At 38.7% G+C, this 26541-nt stretch overlaps 1 protein-coding gene across 1 annotated transcript in view; it reads right to left on the bottom strand.

The window, feature by feature from the left end:
* Positions 1 to 26541, bottom strand: part of PLCG2 (phospholipase C gamma 2) — a 57897-nt gene that overhangs the window by 20636 nt on the left and 10720 nt on the right. Inside the window, exons 3-18 of the mRNA XM_042877104.1 lie at positions 20157 to 20297; positions 17924 to 18017; positions 16378 to 16425; positions 12895 to 12979; positions 12355 to 12438; positions 11026 to 11069; positions 10000 to 10072; positions 8722 to 8823; positions 8435 to 8553; positions 7755 to 7840; positions 6668 to 6788; positions 5282 to 5450; positions 2552 to 2656; positions 2276 to 2365; positions 1729 to 1907; positions 748 to 948 (exon numbers count right to left, since the gene is read on the bottom strand). Of these exons, the coding sequence (XP_042733038.1) occupies positions 748 to 948; positions 1729 to 1907; positions 2276 to 2365; positions 2552 to 2656; positions 5282 to 5450; positions 6668 to 6788; positions 7755 to 7840; positions 8435 to 8553; positions 8722 to 8823; positions 10000 to 10072; positions 11026 to 11069; positions 12355 to 12438; positions 12895 to 12979; positions 16378 to 16425; positions 17924 to 18017; positions 20157 to 20297 (1741 nt within the window). The remainder of the gene's footprint in view (positions 1 to 747; positions 949 to 1728; positions 1908 to 2275; positions 2366 to 2551; positions 2657 to 5281; positions 5451 to 6667; positions 6789 to 7754; positions 7841 to 8434; positions 8554 to 8721; positions 8824 to 9999; positions 10073 to 11025; positions 11070 to 12354; positions 12439 to 12894; positions 12980 to 16377; positions 16426 to 17923; positions 18018 to 20156; positions 20298 to 26541) is intronic.

Genomic DNA, 26541 nt, shown 5'->3' on the forward strand with positions numbered 1-26541 from the left:
AGTGGAGACCAGTGACAAGTGGCATCCCTCAGGGGTCAGCACTGGGAGCAGTGTTATTTAACATCACGGTTGGTGACGTGGACAGTGGATTGAGAAGCTTAAAGTCATAGGTCTATATTTTTCAAGCACAGGAGAATTCTTTTTTCTGATTGCAGAGAAAACAGATCAAAGGGCAGTGATGAGAGTGTTCTCCCATCAAACAAGAGCAAGCTCTGCCTGTGATCTATGTCAGGTAAACAGCAGCTGGAAATAAACATCAAGCTATGCTACTTCCAATTAGCATGGGGCCAAGTCAGCCTAACCAATTCTGACAAGGGTCAGCTGGAAGTGAGGATTAGGGAAGGAACTCTTTTGGGCCCACTGCTCCAGTTGTAAGAGTTTCCAGATGGCACAGTTGCTATATCACAGTCAACTACTAAATATCTAACCCAACCCAATGGGTACTATAAATCACTAAGCAGAGAAGGAAGGGATTACACACTTCCACAGCAATACAGTTCTCACTGATTTTTCTAGTTGTTGTTAGTAAAATTGCTCTCCCAGTGACTGCCCTGTTTCAACAGGTTCTGACAAAGTCAGTGATCTTATTTGCCATCTCTCAAGGAGGTTTACTCCTCTAACATCCACGAACAACCAACACTCAGGTATGCTCTGGAGAATCTTCTGAGCGAAAATCCAAGATCACATAAGAAATGCAAAATACTCTGTAGGATCACAGCCCTGCTGCTTGCCTTCTGTTGTACATACTCTTTATTTTCATGAGGGCTGGGATTGGGCACAGCGTCAGTCAGACGCAGCTCAAATTCAGCACATCTCAAGTGGACCTCCTTGTAGTGTTGAATGAGATCATAGATGCTATCAAAAGTGACGTTGTCTGTCAGGTAGTATTTCACAGTGTCCCCATCACTTGAAGAACGGATACGGCAGTGCTGGACTCTACCTGATCTCCTGAAAAAGCAAAGAGGGGGATAAGAGGAAAGAAAGGCATTATAACAGGTTTTATTCTTAAGCATTTCCTCACCCATTAATAGTTATCTACTTGGTAAACTTGTGAAAAGGCAAGAAATCTGTATTATCTCTTAAAATAACCTAAGCAGCAACAGCTACAAAGATCCTGACAAGTGTTATCACAATCCCCAAAATACTATTTGTCAGTACACAGTTGTTCAAATGTTGCAAACACTCCTTCAAAATTTCTTCTGACAACTCTGATGGCTCAGAAATCCATGTCAAAGACTCCTCAGCAAAGAGCAAAAAAAAAAAAACCAAAACCAAAACCACACCCAACAAATTATCATGCAGATTTATTTATTATTTTCCCTCAAGTGGATATTTTCATTGAAAAGAGAAATCTCTGCTAATAAAGGCCACGAGCGTGGAAATGGCAAATCAGTGTGGAAACTTGTAATTTATGCCAGATCAAGTTTTGGCCTTTTGTAGAAGTAACAAATCCTGCATCCTGATGGAAGAATAGAAATGTGAGAAAAGGAAAAATAGATCAGAGCAGTCAGTCCCCTCTTGAGAACTGCAACCCTTCAAGTGCAGCCTGCTCTACTGTAAGGTGCTATTCTGTGCATCAAAGTTCAATGCAGCAATACTCTGTCAAATCCAATCAGTACCATTCTGATAAATAAAAACTACTTATTTTCTTACTTCCTCTCAGATACAAACACATATTTACAAGATACAAACAAAATTTATACAAAGCTTTTATGACAATCACCATACCAGAATGACAGGGTGCAATCATTGGGGAAAGCCTCGCTCTCCCTAACTAGGAACGTCCCATCCTTGCCACCCATTTCAGCACAATATTCTTGGAGCAGCTTCTCAGCAGTTGTTCTCCCCTCTTTCATTTTTCCATGGAACCATTTCTCTTTTAAGTGCAGTTCAGTACGTTTTACCTCCTAGAACATAAAATGAGAATTTTTATTGTCCATTTCTAATTAATAATACTTAGCCAAAGGCATATAAGAACTTGGACTGGATACATCAGCATTAAAATTTAACTATCAAAATCACTTTTCTTTGTCTTTGTACTCGTCATTTGTATGTCCTCAATTAGCCAAGGGAAAAAATATGTAGATTTTTTTATTAAAACAGAGACAACTGGAGTACTTGGCAAAGATCCCTTTTCAAAAACTTATTTGTAGATACATATACTGTCAGATACAGATTCTCTCTAACTTCAATAATGTCAATATAAGAAATACATATCTGTTAACAATGAAATGAGAGATTAAAAAGAAAACAAGTAATAAAAAATAGCCATCACCTTTGATGGATCCTCCTCTGCATTCTGTTCTATGACATCACTGAATGAAAGCTTTCCATCAGCAATAGCACAGTAGTGCCGAGTCCATTGCTAAAAGTTGAGAGAGATTAAAACTTATTAATAAAATAACAGTCAGACTCAATTTCCAGCACCTAACAAATTTCCCCTCAATCATACCATGAACTGAGGATACAAATACCAAGAAGACTCATGTACACTTCCTCCAGTATTACACAGCATAGTAGCAAACCATAGCAAACATCATATAAGCTGTACCTGTTCTATTGCATCCCACATGTAAAGTTCTCCTTGTTGCTTCTTTTCTTCTTTCTTGTCTTCCAGGTTGACATCAATGTCTCCCTTTGGCCCCAGTTTTTTGTGCTAAAAAGAAAAGGAAAAAAAGACAGTGTATAAATTACAGTCATACAGAATTACATGCAAAGGTGATCACACAATCTCACATACTCAGTATTACTGGAATTATCTCCCTCCTTTGCTCAGCTTTCTATAGTATTACCAGAACAGCAGCTGTTCCACAAAGCCTTACTCAACAGTAGTGGAATTTATCTTTAAGATTTAAATGTCAAAGCAAGGATTTAAAAGATAGTACAGGTATCATTCAAGCAATGAAGAAACTGATAAGCTTACAGTTCCTTAGGGGACACTTGCATAACAAGAAATAAGGACCAGACAAGACAGATTCTACATAGATCAGGAAATAAGGAACAAAAACAAAACCAACAAAAAAATAAAATGAAGCACACTGTCCTAGAACAAAAGTTATCGGAAGCGAAATATTTTATGGAAAGGGATTAAGTTCTACCTTCTTCTCCTTGCCACCTAAGTCCTAGTCTATGGAGCACACTATTACGCCAGTGCAGAAAGAGGTAAACCCAGCAAAGACCTGAGTAGTGCTACGCAATTTAGCCCAAGCAGAATTACTTATTCAAGTAACTTATTCAAGCAGTATGAAAGATACTAGACGGATGAACAAGAAGGGCAAGTTACTGCAAGGTCAGGAACAGCACCAGTGCTTGTAGGGGGTGGGGGAAGACAGCTCTCAATTCATAGCTACTAAAGTTCATGGGGTTTTCATGCAGCACACAATTTGGCTGACACAAAAGCACAAGCCAGTACCCTTGAGAAGTATTTCACATCTAACTCCTGCTATATACACACTGAAAAAAGTCCTCAGTTTCAATGAAAAATGATGACATGACGCTTTAGACAATCCCAATGCAGCAATGAAAAGCTTATGACAGGGCATGATAGGAAAGAGAAGAAAGAAATCAAATACAGCCCACAGAGCAAATCCTTGGAGAAAAGGTTGAACAGATGAAATTGCAATAGCTGGACTATTCTGAAAGCAGACTGTAAAAGAAGGAAAAGGCTGGCCACAGCATGAAGAGCAAAAAAAAGAAGAAAAAAAAACACAAAAAAATTAGAGAGCAGTACTTGTTGCAACTGCTGTAATTTCCTTCTTGTAAGAACATTGTTTCTTTAAAAGTACATTAGAAATAGTTGTAAGTGATCAGTGTGCTTTCAGTACTCTCTCATTTAACTACATGCTGAAACAACACAATGCAAGCTATGTTGAAGGGTGAGGCTCAGCAATATCTACTATCTTTAAAGGGCTCATGAAAAACAGAGGCTCAAGGGGCTAAAGATAATATCAAATACTTAAACTGCAGTTAATGACAAGATTAATCCTCTCACAGGTAGTAGTTCTCAAATACATTCAGTTCTGCAAACTCCTCTATAGGAAGACTTCAATTTGACAGACTTATCTGAAAAATCCCACAGGCCCTTAGAGCAGGAATCGACTGTTTACTGACAACATTTGCCAGGCAAAAGCCAAATAACACAACTAGCTTACTGACAGGTGCTGATCTGTTTATAAAAACTCTCCAATGCTGTTTTAGAGAGGAAAGAATGATATGGATGTTCTCATGCAAAGTTTGAAATTCCCTTTAAATCAGATCTGTCACGTTATTTATTCATGTGTCTATACAATTCCCCTTCTATGCTTTGCATGGTAATAAGACAGTTTAAAGAAAGAAAAAAAAAAAAGAGAAAACTAAACATAAATTTAGACTTTCTACTTCCTGCTCTTCTGCACCTCACAGTGGGGTTCTATCATTTCCAGTCCTACTTTAAAGAACTATGCTTATACCCATCTACCCTTGTTTCTTTTGTTCTGCAGTTCATTACATGTGACATAGTACTGTGACAAGAGCTGGAAAACAAAAACATGGGCAAAAAGCAATTTTTATTTCACTGAAAAGATCAAGAGCAGCCTCAGATTATCCACCTAATTTTGTCTTTCAAAAAAGTTCTATTGCAGTTTCAATCTAAGACAACTTCTTTCAATTATATGTCTCATGTTGTTGCATTAGACTACCAAGTAAAACATCAGTATTGCCTAGCAGGTAGGAGACCCTCACAGTGAATGCCTTCCAAGAGAAGCACTGCAGTCTTTAAGAAGTGGATTACAAAACTGTATGTGTAAAAACTGAGTTAGTAAACACCAATCAATTTCTGCAGTTTGCAAAGCAAGCAATCCTGACAGCTTTTATAAGCCTGCAAGTGCTTTAGGTTTCACGTGAAGGTCAGGCATTCTTTGAAAAAACAGCTGACCTTAAGCCTACTTTCTATCCAAGAACATACTTTCAATATTTTTAGCCCATTACTAATTGTTTAAGAAGTCTGTGAGCCTCTGCAGCAATTAAGTCTTGCTAAAATTTAACAATGGCATTTCAGAAGGTGGAAGACCTTTAGAAAAGAGCTGACATTCCATCTTGCACGTAAATTATCGATACTTGTAAAGAAAACTACCAGCAAGCACTTCAGCATGCATTTTTACAGAACTCCATCCAAGATAGCAGATTGGAATGGGGTTTCTTGTCTCTTCAATAGAAACCAATGGTTAAGCTGTGAACTCAAAAGAAGTACTCTGGCTCCAGCTTGTCTTCCCACTTTATCTACCAGCACACAACACAAACTTACCTTGATGATGATTTTTTCTTTCAGTTGAGTTGGTGACGGTAGCTGATCTGCACTAGCCTCAACAGGTTTCATTAAAAGCTGATCCCCAAATACCTCCTTGAACACTTTGGCCATGTGTCGCTGCTGTTCCACACTACAGTGCTCTTCAATTGACAGAATGACTGGGTATCTTTGAAGAAAACAGACGAATGAAGTCATTCCTCTTGCTCCAACTGAGAAGGCAAGGAAAACACCACCCTATCTCAACTCCCAAATAAAGAAAATCTTTAAAGCAAACAAGATGGCAAAAGGAGAAGTTATACACACAACAGATACGGTCAGAAGGTACCTCTGGAAACCACCTACTCCAAACCCCTTCTTTAGAAAGGCCCAATTCCTAAGTTAGATCAGGCTGCTAAAGCTTTGTCCAACCAAGTTTTGAATAGAGGCAAGGACAAATAATTCTTAAGTGTTAGAAGACAGCAACCAGTCTCTCTCATTAATCTCTTCTACAAATTCAACAAACTTAATTCTGTGAGCCTACCCTTGGCCATCATGTGCTCTGACTCTAATATTGAAAACTAAGGCAAAGAAGATATAGAGCACTTTAATCTTCTCTGTAAGTCTCCTGTCCAATTCAGCAGAAGGCTCAGTTTTCTTAATCTTCCTTTTGTTGCAGTTCTACTTGCAGAAGTTTTTCTTGTCCTTCACATTTTCTCAGTGCTTTAATCTCCAGATGAGCTTTGGCTTTTATAATTGTCCCTGCACATTCAGAAAATGCTTTGATATTCCTCCTGAGAAGCGTATCCCTTAATGAATGTAGGGAAAGCATCACACCATACTAATGGTTTGACGAAACCAACTTGCCCTACAGTTTTCATTAACACAAGTATGCCTCCCATGTTTAAGAAATTAATCCTTGTCCTCTACATCCAGTTGATAAAGAGAAAAATCAGAAGACTGGTAGCCCTCACTCATTCCCAATTTTCTTGTTAAGGACATCTCAGCATGAGGTTTAGAAGAAGTGCACAGCAGAAGTGCAGATTTAAACTCACATTGCCAGTTCAGGAATTATGAGTTATGGATCAATGAATTCTATGATCTTCCCTACAAGCAACCCAATAGATAAGTAGCTTGTCACTTCTCATCTTCTTGTTTTTTGTTAGTTTAAGACATACTATTCAGAATTTGAAGTTTCATATTTCAATTCAGTAAAAGAAGACCTAAGCAAAGAGACTGGTATTCACTTTACTCAAAACTGAATCAATTAAAAAAAATCTATATTTGGCTAGAAGACTACGATTTCATTCTTCCTTTATTTCTTTTTTCTTCAAATCACAGATGGAAATAGTTCAGGAAAGTCTCAGCATTCAAAAACAAGATTAAGGAAAATAAATCAAAGCTTACTCAGATGCAACAAAAGCGTGATCTTTGATTGCCTGCACTACATCATCAAATTTGATCTTTGTTGTCCGTGTCCATCCATGGTAAATGATGGGCTTCCCATCAGGACCATCCCAGCAGTCCACTAGAAAAGACGAGAGGAAAAATGAAGACATCAAGCAGTAGAAAGGATATAATGCACATCCAGTCCTTTGGTTTCACACACTGAGTCATACACTGAGTTCTAATAAAATATTCTATTTGTTGAATTAATCTTTCTCGGAGAGGCAATTAAGTTCACTAAGAGCACTACCAAGAAAACAAAAGACAATTTTTTCACAAAGCATTCCTACCTGGGAATCTGAAAAAGAGAAACTCAGGCAGCTACCTGTCTTTTTACTAGATTACATGAGCTTTCCATGGAGAAATACATCCCAATAAGCTAGGAGCGTATTTGTTTTGATGACTTCAACCCCAAAGCTCTAATTTGACATGGTTTTGTACTTCTCAAATTGAAGGGGGCCTCTTGTTAATTATTACAAATGTTGACCAAGAAACTAGCATATCAAGAAACTGGTGAAATAACATGAAATTCTAGTCAAACCTTTCAAAAAGATAAACAAATACAGGGGTAGAAGAAGGATAATGAGTTAGTGGAGAACAATACCAAGATATCAATTGCTTTGCAAGCAAATTAAACAAGCTGGCAAATACTACAAAATTATGAAAATCTGGAGATTTAGGACTGTTTGTATTACGATGAAGGCAAATAAACTTTTTTATGCATCTACACTGAACAACAAGTAATCCAAATTTAAATCTTACACTTTCATACTGCAAACAAAGATTGAATAGCTTGTGTACAGTGAGATGAGATTTAGACAGACTGTCTTGGAATTCCAAGGGAAGAAGAACCAAGCAAGGAAACAGGGTAATAGTGAGACATGACAAAAATGAACTTAGGGAATAGGTGTTTGAATGTGACTAACTTCAATTAAAAAAAAAAACAAAAAACACCTAGTTCTTTATTTCAGTTCTTTTTTAGTAAACAAGAGAAACAGTGCTTATAAGGAGAACTTGTTATAAACCACTCCATGAACTCATTACTTACACTCAATACATCGGCATCCCATTCTAAGACACCTGACGTAAGCTTCAGTGGAGGATTCACTTCGAAGCTGGTCTCCTGTCAGATATCTAAGGAATAAGGAAAAATTGCAAGAGAACACAGGCAAATAATTTCAATCAGTTCCCACTCACCCACTAGGCAAAATGTTTTCTTCCATTATGAAGGCAGTATGTTGATTTTACTGACTTCTTTTTTGAGAATTTGCTGCAGAATAGCCAGATTCTACTGAACCAGATGCTCTTCAAGTCACAATAGTAGTACAGAATTTTTCCACAGGGCAAGTGGGTCATTACAGCATTTTTAAGTTCAGATACAAATAATGTTAACATGACCTCAACAAGTCTGTCAGAGCTTGGAAAAATTGAAGCTCACTCAATATCTTTCATTTCTGGAACAGTTTGAGCTCAAGGCTTATTTTGTAACAGGATTCAGGATTTTTGCAGAAGAGCTCAATCATATCTCAAACCCTACATAAGACAGTAAAAGAAGAGGAGAAAGGAATCCCAGAAGCTGTCTTTGCCACATTTACACCACACTTCAGGAAGATCTCACACAACCAGACAGTGCATTTCTGGATATCGTAATTTAAAAGTTTTACTTCCTCCTAACGTGTGCCAAGTCTGCTTGAATGGAGATAAACAGTGGGACTTCTGGTAACTTACGTGTTATGAGAGGAAGAAATCCAGTAGTGGGACAAAGGATTATTCATGTCCTGCACATCTATTGTATCATATTTCTCATCCCAAATACTGTTCTCTTTTGCGAAAAGGTAAGTGAGGAACTAAAATACAAGGAGACAGAATTCAAATGTTTTGACCATGCAAGACTAAAAGAAATCCAACAATGTAGCAGAAGCATCCTAAAGGTTCTGTCAACCCATTAAGAAACCAAGTGCTAGCAGTGAAAGAAAAATGTTTGTAAGAACTATTAGAAAGTATCATCATCTTACTTCATCAACAAAGAGGAAGGGTTCGGCAGTTTCTCTCATAGTGTCATCTACAAACTCAGTCATTCGTTCTCGGACTTTACTCAGATCTTGTGCCCAAGATTCCTTCAAATTATAACAATAAAGTAGAAAATAGCTTTAGATGTGGTGATATGCTATATAAAATTCAATAAATAACAGAGAGGCCTACAGATAGACATAATTAACCACTCAGCTATCTTACTGCCAATGCATTTTGTTGTATGCACATTTCTAAGGAGTTTCTCAAGAGTTGCTCAGGAGGGAAACAAGTTTTCCAATCAAGTACATTTATGTATACTGAATGCCCACGACTTACACACTACATATATACACATACACACAGGAAAATGTGGCCTCCTGTGAGTATATGCCTTAACAACCTCTTTTCACTTCTAAGTGCAATCTGAACACCCTTTTAACACAGTGAAATAAGAGAAAAAGAAACTAGCGACTTTATACAGGAAGTGCACCTCTGAATTTTCAATCATATTTGCAAATCTGGAATTTAGCAGTGACTAGAAAATACCACACTATGTAAAAGGCATAATGATAGAGAACCAGAACACAGACTGATTCCAGCAGTAGTCTCAGACTCATTGAATGGCTTGGGTTGGAAGGGACCTCAGGGATCGTCAGCTCCAACTCCCCTGAGAGTCACTCCATCATATCCTTTTATCAATGTCTAGCCTTAAAGATTGGCCTATATATTGAATTATAATTTTTCTTCCACAATGTCTGTGCTAAATATGATCACAGAAGACTATGAAGACAGATCTAATTCCTGCCTCCATCGTTATCTGCTTGCTGGAATTGAACACCAGACTAGCCTCATTCAAAAGAAAATTAACTTGAATGTAGGCAGTCAGCTCAGCTTTTTATTTATGAGCTGACAAAATGGGGCCATGGACACGGTAATACCCAGATGAATCCATGGTGACAACTCTAACTAGGTCAGGCTACCATGCAGCGTTTATTTCCAAAATTTCTGTTTATCTACATGACTAAATGAAGACCCTCATTTATCCTATTTTCCTCTAGTGCACCCTTAGAGTCTTTACATGGATAAACAATAGTTCTTGTGAAATTCAATAGCAATGAATAAAGAGATATCTTTCCAAAACCCAGAATTTGATTTATGTCAGATGTAATACTACAACATAACTTTTCCATGGGTCGTTCTGTTGTTGTTTTTAAAGCCACGTGCAATTCTGAGAGACAACCTCAAGAAAAAGTAACTCACAACTTCTACAACTTTCCCACCTGCTGCTCATGTAGGAGAAACCTCTGAAAGTCATGGAGATGAACTGCTGAAGCATCTGGACGGTCAGTATTTCTTAAAAAAAATAAAGGGAGTAAGAAAGAAAAAGTGTCATCAGATGTTACAGCAGAAGATGACTGGGATTTTTATTTTGCATTTGCAGTATAAATGTGCAGCTAGCACTAAGAAACTTTTTATAACCGCAGTGGAATTTAGATTAGGTTTGTAATGTTGTATTATCACTACATTTTGAGCCCTTAAACCTCCTACATTCTTGATATATTTCTGATAGTGATTCGCCAAGAAAAGTACTGAATTTCTGTTCACTGTTTTGTAGCATATGAACAGCATTCACTTCACAGGGGTATTAAGTTTATTTGAGGCATATGCAGAGATCATTCTTTTGAATTACCACAGAGCCCCACTTCCATAAATAACTCCTTCCATGTATTATTCAGATGATCTACTGTGAAAGGCAAAACCTTCTTGAAAAAGGAGGCAAGTGTCAGCATTCTGCTTGAGTCCAGGCAAAGCCTGCGTACCACAGCTCTCCAGATTAGTCTCTTTTTAATAAAATCTGAAGGTAGGTCAATTTGCTTGTTCAAATCTATGCCATTTTTCTAGCCAGAAGGTATCATAGAATGAATCGCAGAATGGCCTGGGTTGAAAAGGATCTCAAAGATCATCTATTTTCATCCCTCCCGCCACAGGCAGGGTCAACAACCACTAGATCAGGCTGCCCAGAGCCACATCCAGCCCGGCCTTGAATGCCTGCAAGGAAGGGGCATCCACGACCTCGCTGGACAACCTGTTCCAGTGCGCCACCACCCTCTGAGTAAAAACATTTACCAAACAGTATTCAGAATGTACTTCCATGATAAATTCACTTTTCTGAATACAGTAAGATTCATCTTTCCTTTTCACTTACTACAGAGCAGGAACAAAAAACTGTGATTTAATTAAAAAACATCTTGCAGCACTGCAGCCATGTGTATACTTGGAGAAATAATATAAATGAGGAGTCTCACCCAAGAATGAACACAGAGGAATCCTTTTTGAATTCATCGAGAATCTTAAAGAAAAAAAAAGAGAGAGTGGGGAGAGAGAAGAGGTAAGGAGGTAAGATAAAAAATAAGAGAATATGACATTTTCCAACTAATCCCATCCAAGGTGGACAATTGCATATCAGCCTTGACGAACTTCATCATAAATATGTATCATAAAATCATTACAATATGGAACAGACTTGAACTGGGGTTTGACTACTGTACGTGCAGCTGAGATTTTGGCTCATGATGGCCCAAATAGCAGCAGCAGAAAATGTGCTATTGATAAAGGACCTCACACACACAGCCAGTCAATTTTCTGGGGAGCTCTTATTGCTCTATATCCCACATAAAATCGAATTGCATATCTTCCATCATATTTATTCATTTGAATTTAGAATCTATATTGCTTCCAGCTTGGAGCAACCCTAGCAAGAGATCACGGGAAACTTATCAACTGAATCGTAGCAGTTGTTGAGCGAACTGAGGATTTCTTTGAAATGATCCACACGGGATGATAACCAGAGTCTAAGAAGTCAGGTAATCTCCTTATTTTGTGTTTTACTCTTCAGCTTTCTACTCAGGCTAATTAACTAGATTTTCATGACTAAAACCAAAATCCTCGCAGTAAACAGAGATTATTAATTTGAAATAATTTCAGCATCACCTTTAAGTAGCACAAGAAAGCACTGCTGCCAAAAAGAAACAGCTCTGATTCTCAATGTTTCTGTTCTTAACAAGTGGAAGTTGAATCAACAATACATTCATCATCAGTAAAGACATGCATGCAAGTAATTTCAAATAGGTTGACTTCACAGTTGCAAAGAGTTCTTAATTTTCAGAGGCCCTAAATATATGCAGGTTTCACCAGCCTTATCAAACTAGGCAATTAACACAAGAAAATGACAGTCAGGCAGTTATTCCACCGCATTCATATTGCCCAAGCACCACCTGAAGCATGCTTGTAATTTCTGAGCGTGAGCCAAAGGAGAACAATAGCTATTATTTGATATTTAGGATACATCCCAGTGATTTACAGAATGATGTGGTGCAAAATCACTAGAAGTATGAAAAATCATTATCAGTAAAGAGATTACCAAACTCTATTTGGAGACGTTCTGTTTACCATCAAAGTCTCACAAGAAAAGTTATTCCTAGAAATGCCATTATTCATCTTCTTAAGCCAATTGCTGATGGTGATTGTTGCCCAGATGTCAAGCATTCTACTTTCTGCTGTTACAAGAATAGCATTCCTTCTCTAATCTGATCAATCAGTTTAACATTATGAAGACTACTCATTAAAAAACTTACCGATTTCTGTTGTTCAAACATGATCTTTTTGTAGAACAAATGAAATTGTTCAAAACTAAGCTCTTCCTTGTGAGCACCTATTTCCTACAACAGAAAGTTGCATGAAACGAATTGAGAGTTCCATGAAATCTGCACAGCATTTGCACAGCATACAAGTTACTTCTACTTTTGCTGCCACCATCACACACATTGAATTCCATCTGATTTCATTTTATTTTTTTTTTTTATTTGGGGATTATTACTTTTTAATACTGGGGGGGAAGAGAGGGAATTGGATTTTTGTCCTTTTGTTTTGCACCCTGACATTTGGTTTTGTACCCTTACTGAGAATGAAGTAGTGTCTGCAAAGAGAGTGAAAGTTATGTCTGTATTTTCTTAAAGACTTACATGCAGGCAAAGTCAAAACTAGAAATTAATGAACAATGTGAATATAATGTAATTATCTGTACACAATAACAAAAAAGGGTATAGAGTTACTTGAACAGAAATATCAACGTCTATCAGACAATACAAAACAGATTAAATTTAACAGGTTATTACCACAAATTTATCCTTCAAGAACTTCATGCTGCTCACTTTGAAGTTTACTTGGGGAAGGATAGCTTTCAGCTCTCTAAGACTGATACTGAAAAAGAGAAAATACAGCAAAAAAACAGAACAAAACAATAAAACGCTTACGTTGTATCTGGCCAGCTACCAATATATTTTTAAATCAACACAAAAATGTTACCAATGAAACATTTTTGGTAGGACATCTTTTATGATTATAAACTCCTGTAAATATAACAACTATATGGGAGCAAGCTTGACATTTTCTAGTTAGTGGGGACAAACAGGCATTTCAATCACATTTTTCCATTCTCTCATCAACCTCAGACTTTACTCCAGCCTTGCAGCTACTACTGCTATGGCCTTCTACAGTGCTGTCTCAAAGCAAATCACAATTCTTGTAGTTATCCTCATGGTGTAAATAGGAGCTAAGGCAATACTATTATAACTCTTGGTTGAGGGTTGATTTCCAAAGGGGCTAGATGCCTAAACACTTTAAGTGTGCTGCTGGTACAGGTGAGTCAGTCTGACTGTACCCTGCTGATACAAGAAGTCACTCCAACCCCTCTTGTGCTCCTCTCCTTCTTTGCTTCCACTGACCAGTTCTGACTCTCATCAAACCTTCAGTTAATATGACTGAATTTGTTAGGCCGGGAAAAAAGTCTAAAGCTGCAGGGAGAAAAAGTATTCACATCTTCCACTGGCTTTGTGAGCTCACCCAGCTCCATAACAGCATCATAGCTGGAATAAGCAAAGAGTCGTGAGAGCCTGATTAGAAGCACGTAAAGATGGTGAAGAAAAAGGAAAGAGCATGACTTCATCCACCCAGCAGCACCAAGTTGATACACCAGATAATCCATTCCGTGCAGCTCCATATCAGTGGCCTGCTACTCCATTTGTCTTTGGATAGGAAAGAACAGAAATTAGGCTGTGTGTCTTAGTACAGAGTTTCATACTTTGGGCAGGTATGAGGACTCAAGGAGGTCACAGCATTAAAATGGGATGTGTGAAGGGCACCAGGGCAAGTCCTAGGCTGGAATATGAAGGGAATAAAGATTCATAGCAGCAAATTGAAGTAGGGAAGAGATGAGAACACAAACACATCTATAGGTGCTACAGCCAACATCAGTTGGGTACCAACAGTACCCAAGAAAACGAGGCTAAGGTGCTCTGCCTCTACCCCGACTGCAATTCATAAGCCATTAACTCTAGGCAAACATGGGATCAGAACAGAGTAACCTGAAAGAAACAAAAGCAAGAAGCATCTAGATGAAAATAACACTTCTGTTCCACTGTGTCCCTGCAAGCAGCTGCCCTGTGTGAGATCCTCATCTCCACTGTGTACAGAGAGAAAACGGCAAAGCAAGAAGGAACTTAGCCAAAATCTATGCCAAAGCCAGATTAGAAGTCAGGAAATTCCTGGCTTTCCTCCCTGTCGTCAGATCTCTGGAAAACTACTCCTTGTAGGAGCAAGAACGATCATTCCGCTCGCACCCCAAACACCAAGAACAAGCAGTTTACTCTGGCTGAACAAGCACAATCCAAAACAAAGAGCTGGGGCTTCATCACCACTGGCAAAAACTCAGCACAGTAAATAGGACTTGCCTGGAAGCATAACCTTTACAATCAACCTCCTTAGAAACTGCAGCACTAAACAAAAAGAAGTCCAGCTCACACTCCTTTCCTGAAATTCTCTAAATGAATCATCTGCCAGAACAAAGAACTGCCCTCTCCTCCTGCAAGCCCCCTCGAACCTCAGCAGATTGTCTCACAGTGATGAAACAACCCTGAAGCACCAAGTGAAACCTCTTCAGCAGGCATCCTGTCAGCTACAGCTTCTGTACCTTAAAGTTTGTTTTTGCCTCACGATCCCCCTCCAAATACCTCAATTGTGAGCTAGTTTTACAAAATGCATCAGGAGGTGTAAGCCAGCATCCAGTCAAGGCCCTTCACTGTTCTGAGCAGTTTTGAAAACACCATTCCTCAAACTGTCTTGGTTCACACCGAAGCCAGCTGCACAACACCATGGGCTGTCTGCAGAAGGGTGTTATTTCCTGCAATAACAGTCTTATTCACAGTAAAACATCACACTTTATTCTGTTGTAAGGAAAAGGTCTAAATGAGAGGAAACACATGTTCTTTTCCAGACTTAGAAAAGAAATGAACATTACAAAGAGCAAAATCATGGTAATATAATACATATGGATGAAAAGGGGTTAATGTTCTTCCCAGTGTTCTACATGTTCTGGCAACTTTAACCAGAAATGTGCAGCTGAATACATTTAGAAAGTCCCTTTTGTTGTGCAAAAGCTGCAAACCTACTGCACACACTGAGCTGAAACAAGGTCCTGAAACTCAAACTACAAAGCAACACAGCACAAGGGAACCTACAAGCCCATGGCATTTTTTCCCACGAGAAGCATCAGCGATGCTTTGGCCTATCTGAATATGTGGCAAAGACAAACCCATGTATCTAGCCCAACTGCACAAAAATTTCACTCAACAGCAAGCCTTCAAAAAGCAGAACAAAACAAACAACCCCCCCCAAAAAACCAACATACAACCAAAGATTTTTGTCCTTATTCCAAATAGTTAACTTCGTTTCTCTCTGTAGCTATCATCAAAAGCGTCTTTGGTTTCCCACTGTTAAAGGAACTTTTTTCCCACAGTATTACCCTGTCACAACAATGTCTTCCCCAATACACTCATCAAGTATCTCTGTTATCTCTCCTTCCTCTAAATACTCTGTTCTGTTCTTGTCTCAGCTGTGACCCCCTGCAGGAAAGAATTCATGTTATTGCTTGGGACAGCCCTGTCTCTGGATGTATCTGACATTGCTGCCTTGATTATTCTCAAACCAGATACCACACACACTAACCATGGTCTGAAACCAGGTAAGGCTATTCATTTAAACACTGACCCTGGGTCTTTAGCAGCCCATGCTGAACTCTCCTTATGCAGTCTGATTGTCCCAGGTGCCCAAGAAGGCTTTTAAGAGCTGGGTTTAGTCTGTCTACAATAGATCATAGTCACTCCAGCACTCTTCACAGAAAGTCTGCACAGGAAAACTAACAGCAGGCTATGCAAACAATGCTGCTGGGGGCCAAGCTGGCTATTAAGGGGTAAAGACCTCTGTAAAGCAAGCAACTTAACAAACCTGCACAGCTGAGCTGAGTCTCTGCAGAAAGAATAGGGGGAGGCGATTGCCTTTCCTTATTCTAGCAAAGTAATTCTAGGCTAAAAGCAAAAGCATTTACTTCTCATCATTTGTTTCCTCGTATCACATACATGAACCTATTGTTGCATCTAGCAAAAGGCAACACTCAAGTTGTTAAAGCAAGAGCAAACACCATTTCAAGGGATGTCATACATGTTAACTCTGGTGAAGAAATATTTATTTCTCTTTGTTCTGTGTTAGGGCCTGCAAGAAAAGTTCATTAAAAACAAACTGAACATAAAGAGACAGTTTCTTACCTATTTCTTCTAGTCTGATCAACAGAATAGATCTGCTTTCTCAGCCAGCTTGGGGGAAAGGAGGAAAAATGGGGAAAATAGATTTAATCTGAGAATAATGAAGAAAATATAACAAATGAAATATCAAAATCTGGAGACAAAATTCAACAGAAGCATTTAAAAATCAGAAAATGCATGTCTTTTGATAAAGCAGAAATATTTTCAGCGCAGCATCTAAGCTTTCAAATGGTTTTGTAACTGTATTTGTAAATACATACTTTTTTTACTACATAATACTGCATTTTAAAGCCAGATAAACAATACAGGAAAGGGAAGGGTGTGCACAGCACAAAAGAATGAACATAAACTATAAACATGTTACTTGCTACAGTGGGCCTAGACTTCAGCTAACCCAAACTAGAGTTACTTGACCAAGTCAATAATTTATGATTAGGCTCCTGACTCAAAGTTCTGTTAATATGCATAAAAATTAAAAGCAGGGGGAAGGGAAGAACAGCTTAAAGAATTTTTAAGAAAAGCCTCATTGGAATGCATGTTAGCTTTAGCTGCCCAGCAAAATACTGTTAGCAGTATTAACAGTAAATACCTACACACACTACTGATCTTAGGCTGCTCACAGCATGTTAATGTTAAGCTTATCCTCAACTCTCTAAGGACATCACTTTGTCCACTTCACAAAGAGACTGAAACCTAGCAACACTTTGTGTATCAGCTCTCTGCTATATTATACAACAGATAAAGGGAGGATTAAGTGAATACTTTCTCCCCAGCTTGGAATTGCAAGCAGGTACAGCCAACATCAATGTCAATGTGGCAATTTGGTTAAGTAGACTTTGAGGACCAAGTATGTCCGTAAAACAGGTAACAGTGACACATCCTGAACAGGAAAGTCAGCAGTGATGAACAGCAATCAAATGCAGAAACAATTTTAGAAGCTTGTCATGAAAATTCACATTCTGAATATAAGTTGTTTCAAGTGTGACATCTTCAGAAGCTTTAAGGGTGCCACTGCACCATCATGCTGGCGGCTGCTAAAAGGTAAGCCTTCAAGATGTTCGTTTTCAGCCCATCTACCAAGTGAACTAATCACAATGCCATGTGATGTAATGGTATCAACAGGAGAAATTACAAAAGTGCACGTGTGAATCACTGGGACACAAGAGCTGCAACACACACCTACCAGATCAAGCCTACTGTAACTGCCCAACGTGAATGTTCCAAGAACTTAAGATCAGATGCTCTTGAGATTTCATTCAGAGACCTTGTGTGTGTGTGTGTGTGTGTGTGTGTGTGTGTGTGTGTGTGTCTGTGGCACACAGAGCAAGGTAAACTGCAAGTTCTTAACAGCAAATCCAGAACATGCATATAGAAAAATAGGCATGGAGAATTTCCATAGGATCTTTTTGTATCATCAACTAACTGGCAAGTTGTTGTTTCTTAAGGTAAATGGCAAGCACCACTAGTTGCACTTTAAAAAGTTCTTTTAGGTATTCTTCAAATTCCAAAGAAATGTTAAATCCCACAAAGTGAAAAAATGTCTGCATACCTCTCCGTGATCGCAGGTGTTGGAGCTCTCATGACCTCTTGATACAAGATATTCAAGCCACACAACCATTTATCAGCATCATCTTTAGAATCAGCTGAAAAAAATAATATGCTATGAGAAAGTAGGACATAACTCCTGAAATCTTGCTAAACCCCAGTATACAGAGCTGCAGGTCAACCTTTCTTTTTGATCAATCTCATTGCATAGCTTCATGTTGCTAATTCTAGAACTAATGATACAAAACAGCATAAATTTGGGGGTGACCTGCCTAATCCTAGCAGCACTGTCTTTTAATGGGAGAACAGTTTTCTACATCATTTAGCATCACCGCTTGGTAAAGTTTGAACACAACAGAAGATCTTGGACTGCATTCTGGATTCAGCTTTCCCTGGCAGATACCAATCAAACTGAAATCAGTTTTGGGGGGCCTTGGATGAGATGCTATTTTTACAGCTTTCAGTTGGGCAAAGTAGAGTACTTCTTAGAATGCTGGTTCTGAACCAGCATGATGGCATTCTTCAATTAAACCAGTTCTGACAAAACTGGGAGTTCTAATCTGTGCAAATTCTTTAACTGACTTCAAAGTAAAACAGTTTCTCAAAATATGAAGATTAATTTTTATCTAAACACATTTTCAAACAATGCTTTATCCCCTGGGATGAAGCCAGAGCCCAGCATGTTAGCATATATGGGCCCATATATAGCCCAACAGTTCCCTATGGAAATGTTTTTGACTTAGTTACAATTTTGGAAATAACAAACCAATTCCCTCAAGACAATTCTGGCCTTTATGACAGCCACCGTTCCCTTCTAAGTGGCAACTATTCAATATAGTTTAAAGAAACCAAGACAAAGCCTTAGCAAGGAAAAGGATTTCCCCCTTACTTGAAAGTTATATCACTCATACTGTTATGCACATCAGATTGGAAAGGTTTTCAGAGCTGCAATCTATAAGCTCTTAATTCTCAGACATACATGAAAGCTCTGTTAGCTTACTTGGAGTATATAGCTTCTATAATAAAAAAATAATCATCAAGTAAAAAGGAAGGTACTGTTAGTATCACAGTGCTTAGAAAAGCACTCCTCTTTTCTCCCATTAAGATTTTGCAACAACTTTGATGAATGAAATGGGTGGGCACATTTCTGCATGGGAAGGACAGAGAGAACTACCACTGTGCATAAACTCTCAGTATGATTCTAAAGTGAGTTCAATTACAAGCTTCTCAAAATAGAATCTCTTCACAAACAGAAACCATATTCAGCCTGCACTATAAAAACTGATATCCTTTTTCATTTCAAAATCTTTGATTTTGCCATCCTAAATAATCTCACCTCAAATAAGAAGTGCTCCAAACCTTACCCAAGATGTAGGATGCACTATTTCTTTATTTCCCATCCACTTCTTCACTTTAAATTTATCATCTTCCAATGTTATTTATGGTCCCCTAATCCTTCTTTAGAGGAGGTTTAGTATTATCAAGTGACTCACACCCACACAAACTAAACTAGAATTTCATTTTCAACTTAGCCTGCTCAAAGGTAATAGGAAAGTTTCTGCGATACAGACTTAGTGTAACTCTATGGATACTGATTCCAGAATTGTTTGGCCATACTGAAAATGCCAGGGCAATATTTTGCTCTCATCTTTAACGCAGCCAGATCCTTTGCTGACTTTAAAGAGGACAACATCACCCCTGCTCTTCAGCACTGAAAACTTTACAAGAGAGATTTAATCATCAAAAGTTTTCCTTGCTACAGATGATCGAGCACATCAGAAACTGTGCTAAAAACCTCTGTCAGTGTGATGTTGGGAAGTGATATATCAATATAAACATATACTAAGAGACATGTCATTTATTAGTGCTTTAACAGTAGTTGTCTTCTGATAAACAAATATGAAAGTTACTAAAACATACAGAAGTGTTGGCCATTACAGTGCAAGACAGACTGTGGCAACTGACTCACGTACTACATCCACAAGTTATACAACTGTTCTGTTTAGACAATATAAGGAAAAGTCTCATACAATACACTTGGGCAGCAAAACATTACAAAGGCGTCAGTTCACAGATGTTTAGAGCCAAGTAAAAGGTTTCAGGTTTTAAGCATTTGGTGCACTCCTGAACTGCAGAAGTCAAAAATCATAATACCCTGCATGCATTACTATTCATTAGTGAATTTGGTTGTTCAGTAGTTAGTTCAAAGAGCAAACAAATGAAAAAAAAAAGTTTACCTGCTAAACTTAAGGTATTGAGGACAAATTGGGTACCATAAAAAATAGTGAAGCAGTGTTCTTCTCTGTGTTTTGCTTTGCATCGTTCAAAGTCCTTTGAATTCTTTCCTGGTCGAATTTCTTTTATTTCCATCAGATCCACTGAAAGGAAACAACAGTAAGTCAGTCAGCAGAACTGAACTTACCTTCCAGCAGAGTCTGAAGTAGCAAGACAAAAGACTCAAAACGTGTATGCATGTATTATATATATGTATATTATTATAGATGGTTATATGACAAGGAAGTCAAATTGCAACAGCTTGCAATCCACAAATAAATGACTCGGTGTATTACTGACCAGAAGATAATAGCAGGGAAAGACCAAAAGAAGAAAAATAAATTCTCCTGTTCCTATCATATGCCTTTCACTGTCTATCAATGGACAAAGCTTATATACATAGTCCCTTTGGAGTACGGAAGACATGTTTTCATAAATGGAATTTATACTGAACAAGAAATTTCCAACTGCCAACTGTTCAGAGACAGAAGAATGATATAGGTTCTAATTTACCTAACTAAAAAGTATCCATCACATCTCAGAAAGTCAGCTTGCTTCAGTACATTAACCAAGTGTGTCTGGCACCCTCCAGAAAGTAAAGAGAAAATGCAGCCTGATAATTAAAGCATTTACGAGCCTTTTCCCAGCCATCTCCAAACAGGTATCTGTCATTCAACATAAGCTGCTGTAGCACCTTCGACTTGATTACAGCATAGCCAAGTGGGAACAATGCATAAGCACGCATTTTCTCAAGTCAGCTCCCTTTTTGTCCAACCCTCGTTATACTGCCTGCATAAGAGCAGCGAGATAGCACTGAAATAGAAATATGTGCAGTCTCAAGATAAGATACTTATTAAAAAACTGAGGAAGTGGTTTGTTCTGCCTGTGAACCAAACAAGTGGCTCTTCCTACTTCTGGACAATCTTGAGTTACGAGCTGCAGAATGAAAAGTGAAGAGAAACATTTAATGGCTGTTCTTGAAAAGTGTTTATCAAACCCAGCAAGATCCAAGGAAAATAACTGAGGATTTCTATTCATGCACTGAAGAACTCCATAATAGAAAAATCAAGTTTTAACTGAACACCTCATCACAGTTATTAACACATAATCAAAAAGAAACCCGGCTGCCAACAGGGCGAAGGAGCTAAACATTGGTTAAAGCTTTGGCCCATTATCACTGGGTTTCAGTGTGAAAAGGCCAGTGTGAAAAGGAGGGGGATACAAGCTAGAACATCCATCAACAGGATGCTGGTAAAGAAACATTCATTTATTAATTCAATTTTTTATTCCTCACAAAGTATCCTAGGCCAAACTTCCCACCTAATACTCCTTATTCTTTGACTTCTCTTGGGAAAACAAGACCTTAAATGTCAACCTAAATTGTTCCTAATACACAAGCATCTTTCTTGAACTTATTTTTCCTAGTGTAACATCTTCAAGATAGAGCACAGCTAATGGCTCAACCTTTTCAGTCACTCTTTCAAACTACTAGATCATCTCCTAATATCTGGATGGACAAAAGCCCTAAGATTATGTGTAACCTTCTAATATAAATTCATGATATAACCATAAATGATCCACAACCAGAAGCTCTCACTGACGACTCAAATCTTCTGACAGTCTCACAGATCCCCAGCAGTGTACCTGGATATGCATCCCAACATGCCAGCATCTGAAAAAGATAGGCTAAGCCCACTCAGTCACATTCATCACTCAGGATGCAAAGAAAGAGAGTAGTTTAGTGGCCACAATATACAGCATGGGACCATACACCACGCTAGCTCATGCTGATAATGAACAAGAACAACACCAAGTACATTTTCTTTCCCTTCAACCAACAAATGTCTGCTGAAAAACACAGTTTTAAGTTGAAAGCAAAGCGTACCCTTCATTTCACACTCCCATAAATCCACGCAGAGAAAACACCACACCACAAAGAGACCCTCAAAACATAACCTATAAGCAGAGATAGAACAGTTTCACAATCTGCACTGCTGTTGTCATTTCAAGTGCCTCTTACCTCACCCAGACCTCTGAAACAAACACGCAGCCTTGCTTAATGTCTTCCCTCAGTTACATATGCACTCACTACACTCCTCTGCTTTGCAGTACAATCTTTCAGCCCTACCATTCCACTCTCTCGTGTGAATGTATGTTTTACATATATATGCACAAGGATTTTTGCACACACAGCTTTCATGGTGCTACTGTTAATCTTACAGTCTTCTTTTACTCACGCTGCTTTAAGGACTGGACTGTGGGGATAGATGCTGTTAACAATAGAAGAAAATAAATGTATAATCAATTTAGAGAAAGCTGTATCATTAATGTGTACCAATATTGAAGTGTTGGAATTTGTTCATTTAATAAGGCTTTACAAGAACTATATTGCTCTTACGGGATTTCTCATGTGTTCTTTAGAACAAGCTCCATTAACATGAGTCTACTTCATACTACTGATAGGAAAGTTGGGGTAAAAAGCATCAGAGGGGCAAAGAGAGAGACGTGCACAGACAGGATATATTCAGGTCTCAGCTAAGCCCTGCTGTCCTCCCCACAGGGACTAGAGCTGCCAGCACCCTCCACCCAACGCCCATTGCATCCGGAATGGCTGATCCCAATGATCCAAGAAGGGAACAGCCAGGAAAAGCAGCAACATGTTTCAGACTCAGATTAGTAAATCAACTGTACCAAGTTGCCTGTTACTGTGAACTTATTATAGCACAATCCGTCACCGAACAATTAAAACACAACTTCATGCCTGTGTTAGAAGTAGCAGCACAGTGCCTCGGACACTCCATCTTCTTACTGCACTGATCTTATGGAGCCTTTCTTCTTCTCAATCCTACATGCAAATTGCAGAGTCATTTTCTGACCTGGCTTCATGGACTGATATTCCTGGCGCCATTTATATCTGAAAAAACACAGATCTGAACATACGCAGCTTGCAAATTGTAAGATTGAGTGCAATAGGCTTGCAAGTGCAATTTCCAAGTAACAGTATAAGATTACTGAATTCCCCAAAGAAACAGTTCAAAAAGCGTTCTGTAGAAAAGCTGGCTAACACCCAACAAGATAAAGAGGACATTGTTAATGCATTCATTAAGATGCCAAAGAGTTAAGAAGCTAAGTGCCACTCAAAAATCCTACAACACCAGCTCACATTTCACTCATTCTTCTACGTCATTTTTTCCATGGGTTAAAAGAATCTTCTTGGCAGTCTCATCAGTCCTCAATTGATTCTGACAACTCCCTCAGGTGACTGTTTAACCAGACTGGACTCCAAAGCACCCTCAGTTCCCATTCTGTTTCAGGCTCCTATCTGGATATGCAATTTTCACTGCATTTGTGGCAGCTGCATGTCTGCTCTTGATGCTGTGTCTGTTTAGTAAATCAGTAATTCAGTGGATCATTGCACCACTACACAGCAACTTTCCAAAGACTGCACAGATTAAACAGCACTGTGCAACTAAGAATGCCTCCGAGAACTCTTCACAGCCACAAACTTAACCATCTTCTGATCCATAACATCTCCACTGATATTCACTCAAATAACTTGGCAGCAAAAATCATGAATTGCTGTTACCTTTCTTTCAGCTTCCCCAAGAGGCAGATGGGAAAACAGAACTAGGAGGTGCAGGAATGACGCAAACAGAAGTGCAGAAAACATTACATTGTTGTATATGACAACACTGTGCTGACCATTCCAGGTAAGATTTAAAACAGGAACAAACAAGAACTGCTACCCAAAGGGAATGGTTTGCCTCCTTCCAGCCCTAGCACTCACACATCACTCATTGCTTGCAGGAAGCACAACTATTCAGTGGCCAAGCAGATAACTGCACGAAGGAACTGTGCTTAAAATCAGCCAATGCTAACAGTAGAACTGTAATATGTTAGCTGGAAGCGACCATGTAAGGTCACACTAAGAAAACATGCAATAATACATTAAATGCATTATTTTCTTCATTAGCTATTTTCAACAGCAGGCCCCAGAAGTCTACCAGGAAACTACTGGCAATGTTTCAGAAGGGAAAATAAGGGACTCTGATCATCCAAACGGCACAGACCCAGACACAAGGGTGGGCATTCTCTGTACGAATATTTTTGCATTTTTATGTGTATACATAATAACGTTCTGCACAAGCATTTCAGAACCAGTTTTTAGAATCCACATCTTCTCAACAATTTGCATTACAAAATACTCTAAAGAAGGTTTCATTTCAGAAAGGCAGAAGCTGCCTCCTTCCAGACAGGCAATGTGCAAATGAACACCCATTGAACGAAGAAGGCCTTCAGTATCTTTTTGCAAATGGATTTCACTGCGGTTTGTGAGGACAATGACTTTGCTCTCAGTTTCACAGAATTAAAGATTAACTACACAAGGTGTGTCTCTTATTTTATTCAAAACAGCAGCGAAACACTCTGCACTGTTCTGAAGAGAAAAAAGTGAGGCCTCTCTCACAGAAGGGCAAAGTCATATGAAAGAAGAAAGCTGAAGCACGTGAGTACAGCAGTGGTATGCAAAGTGATTCAGCACATACAAATAGTGAAATTGAAGCCCAAGGAATTACAGCTAAGTCACAGGAGTACCTGAAAGCACAGTTTAAGGAGGCAACATGAGAAATGGCGTGGTGGGTCTTGGCACAGCACCTGAGTACCTTCCCAAGGGGTCCACATGTCACACAGAGCCACCATCTACAGAAACAATGAATTACCATCCTACCAATGATAGCTACACCTTGTGGATTAACAACTCCCTGCTGGACGGCTCAGCAGAGCAACAGCACGTTACAGCCTTTCTCAGTTTGATGGGCTCTGAATTCAAAGGGCCACAGACCTCAAATGGCTGTTGGTTTCATATTAAAAAGAAAAAGGCACCTTCAGAAAATGAGAAAAAAGTACATAGGTGCCCATAGAAGTTGATGTTCTACTCCGTCAATCAAAACAAAAAGGTTGCCATGCAAAACTTTGACTTTGGGGATAATATACTGGAGTATGTACACCCCCCACTCACTCCAACCAACCCTATTAGCAGCTCTAGTCTGCAAAGATCACCATGCTGGATCTCCATTTCACTAGCCAGCCACAACAGGAACTCTGGTCTTTGTAAGCTAGCATTAAACACCACAGAATTGAATTGCTGAAAAATGATTTGAAGACAGCTAAAGGCTAAAACACATTCATTTTTTTCATTTGACCACAGAAACCATGGTCTAAGTTCTCAGTTGGATGCTTACACGAAGATCCCCTAGGTAAGAGAACAGAAACACATCAGTTTCAAATTAGAAAAAGGTGAATTTTAATATCCTTCTGAAGTGATACTCTGCGAAGAGCAAGAAGTAGATTCACTTCTACAATGACATTTTGTTCTTTTTAGAATGCAAAATAGAAGGAAAATGACAGAATACAATTCTCGAGCATTCAGTGGGAGTTATGTTTGTTCCTGCTGTTTACTTATAACTACATGGCTGAAAGAGTACAGAAATTTAGAGAGAAAAAAATAACGACAGCTGAAAATTAGCAAGATGAAGTCTAACACTGCAGCCAAAAGAAGCATTTCACACTTCTCTGCAGAATATGTTGATATTCACTACTTCACCCAGAAAGGTGGAGGTACTGTAAACATTCATACCATTTTCTCCGAAAAGAAAGAAAGGTTTCCCAGAACAGAAGGAGTTCCCATTGACATTCAAATTTTACCAGTTAAATGACTGCACGAGTTAACTTGGTGAAGAAAAAAAATCCCTCAACTATGCTTAAGAATGCGAGCCACTTCCACAAACAGCCTCTTAGGTTCTTGCTGGTCCGACAGCTGGCAGGAATGCTCAGAACCAGAACGTGCTTCCTTCTGCACATCATTTTAGCAGGGATACTAAAAGCAAATTCAGCAAAATTTGATCTCAGGGATAAAATTCACAAAATACAAGAATAAAGATCTAAATAAATAAATACCTTGTTAGCTAGAACAGCACCATCTGTGGCAGCGCACATAAGTTTGCCATTATATTAGTTACACATCCCTGCATTTCACCTCAACCTGTAAATTGCACTTGGCCTGCTATGCTCCATGCTACATGACTGCATTATAGATGCACTGCTGCTTCAGGGAATGTTGATCATTATCCAGGTGCAGCGTTTCTGCAGAAATGTGGTTTCTACTTGGCTGTGTGACAAAACCTGAAAACAAACACAGTGCAATCCTGCAGATAAGGAAGAAACAGAGCAGTACTCACAGGTCTAAATTCTATGTACAACATGAATTTACTGAGTTAGTTCTTTGTTTTCTTTCACTCCCTTTCTTAATACATCCCTGAAATATGAAAATTCCACTTATGGATTTTTAAT

The sequence above is a fragment of the Lagopus leucura genome, unplaced genomic scaffold (assembly GCF_019238085.1).
Source record: "Lagopus leucura isolate 7727_CA_CO unplaced genomic scaffold, USGS_WTPT01 Super-Scaffold_100017, whole genome shotgun sequence".
In the NCBI taxonomy this organism is placed as follows: domain Eukaryota; kingdom Metazoa; phylum Chordata; class Aves; order Galliformes; family Phasianidae; genus Lagopus; species Lagopus leucura.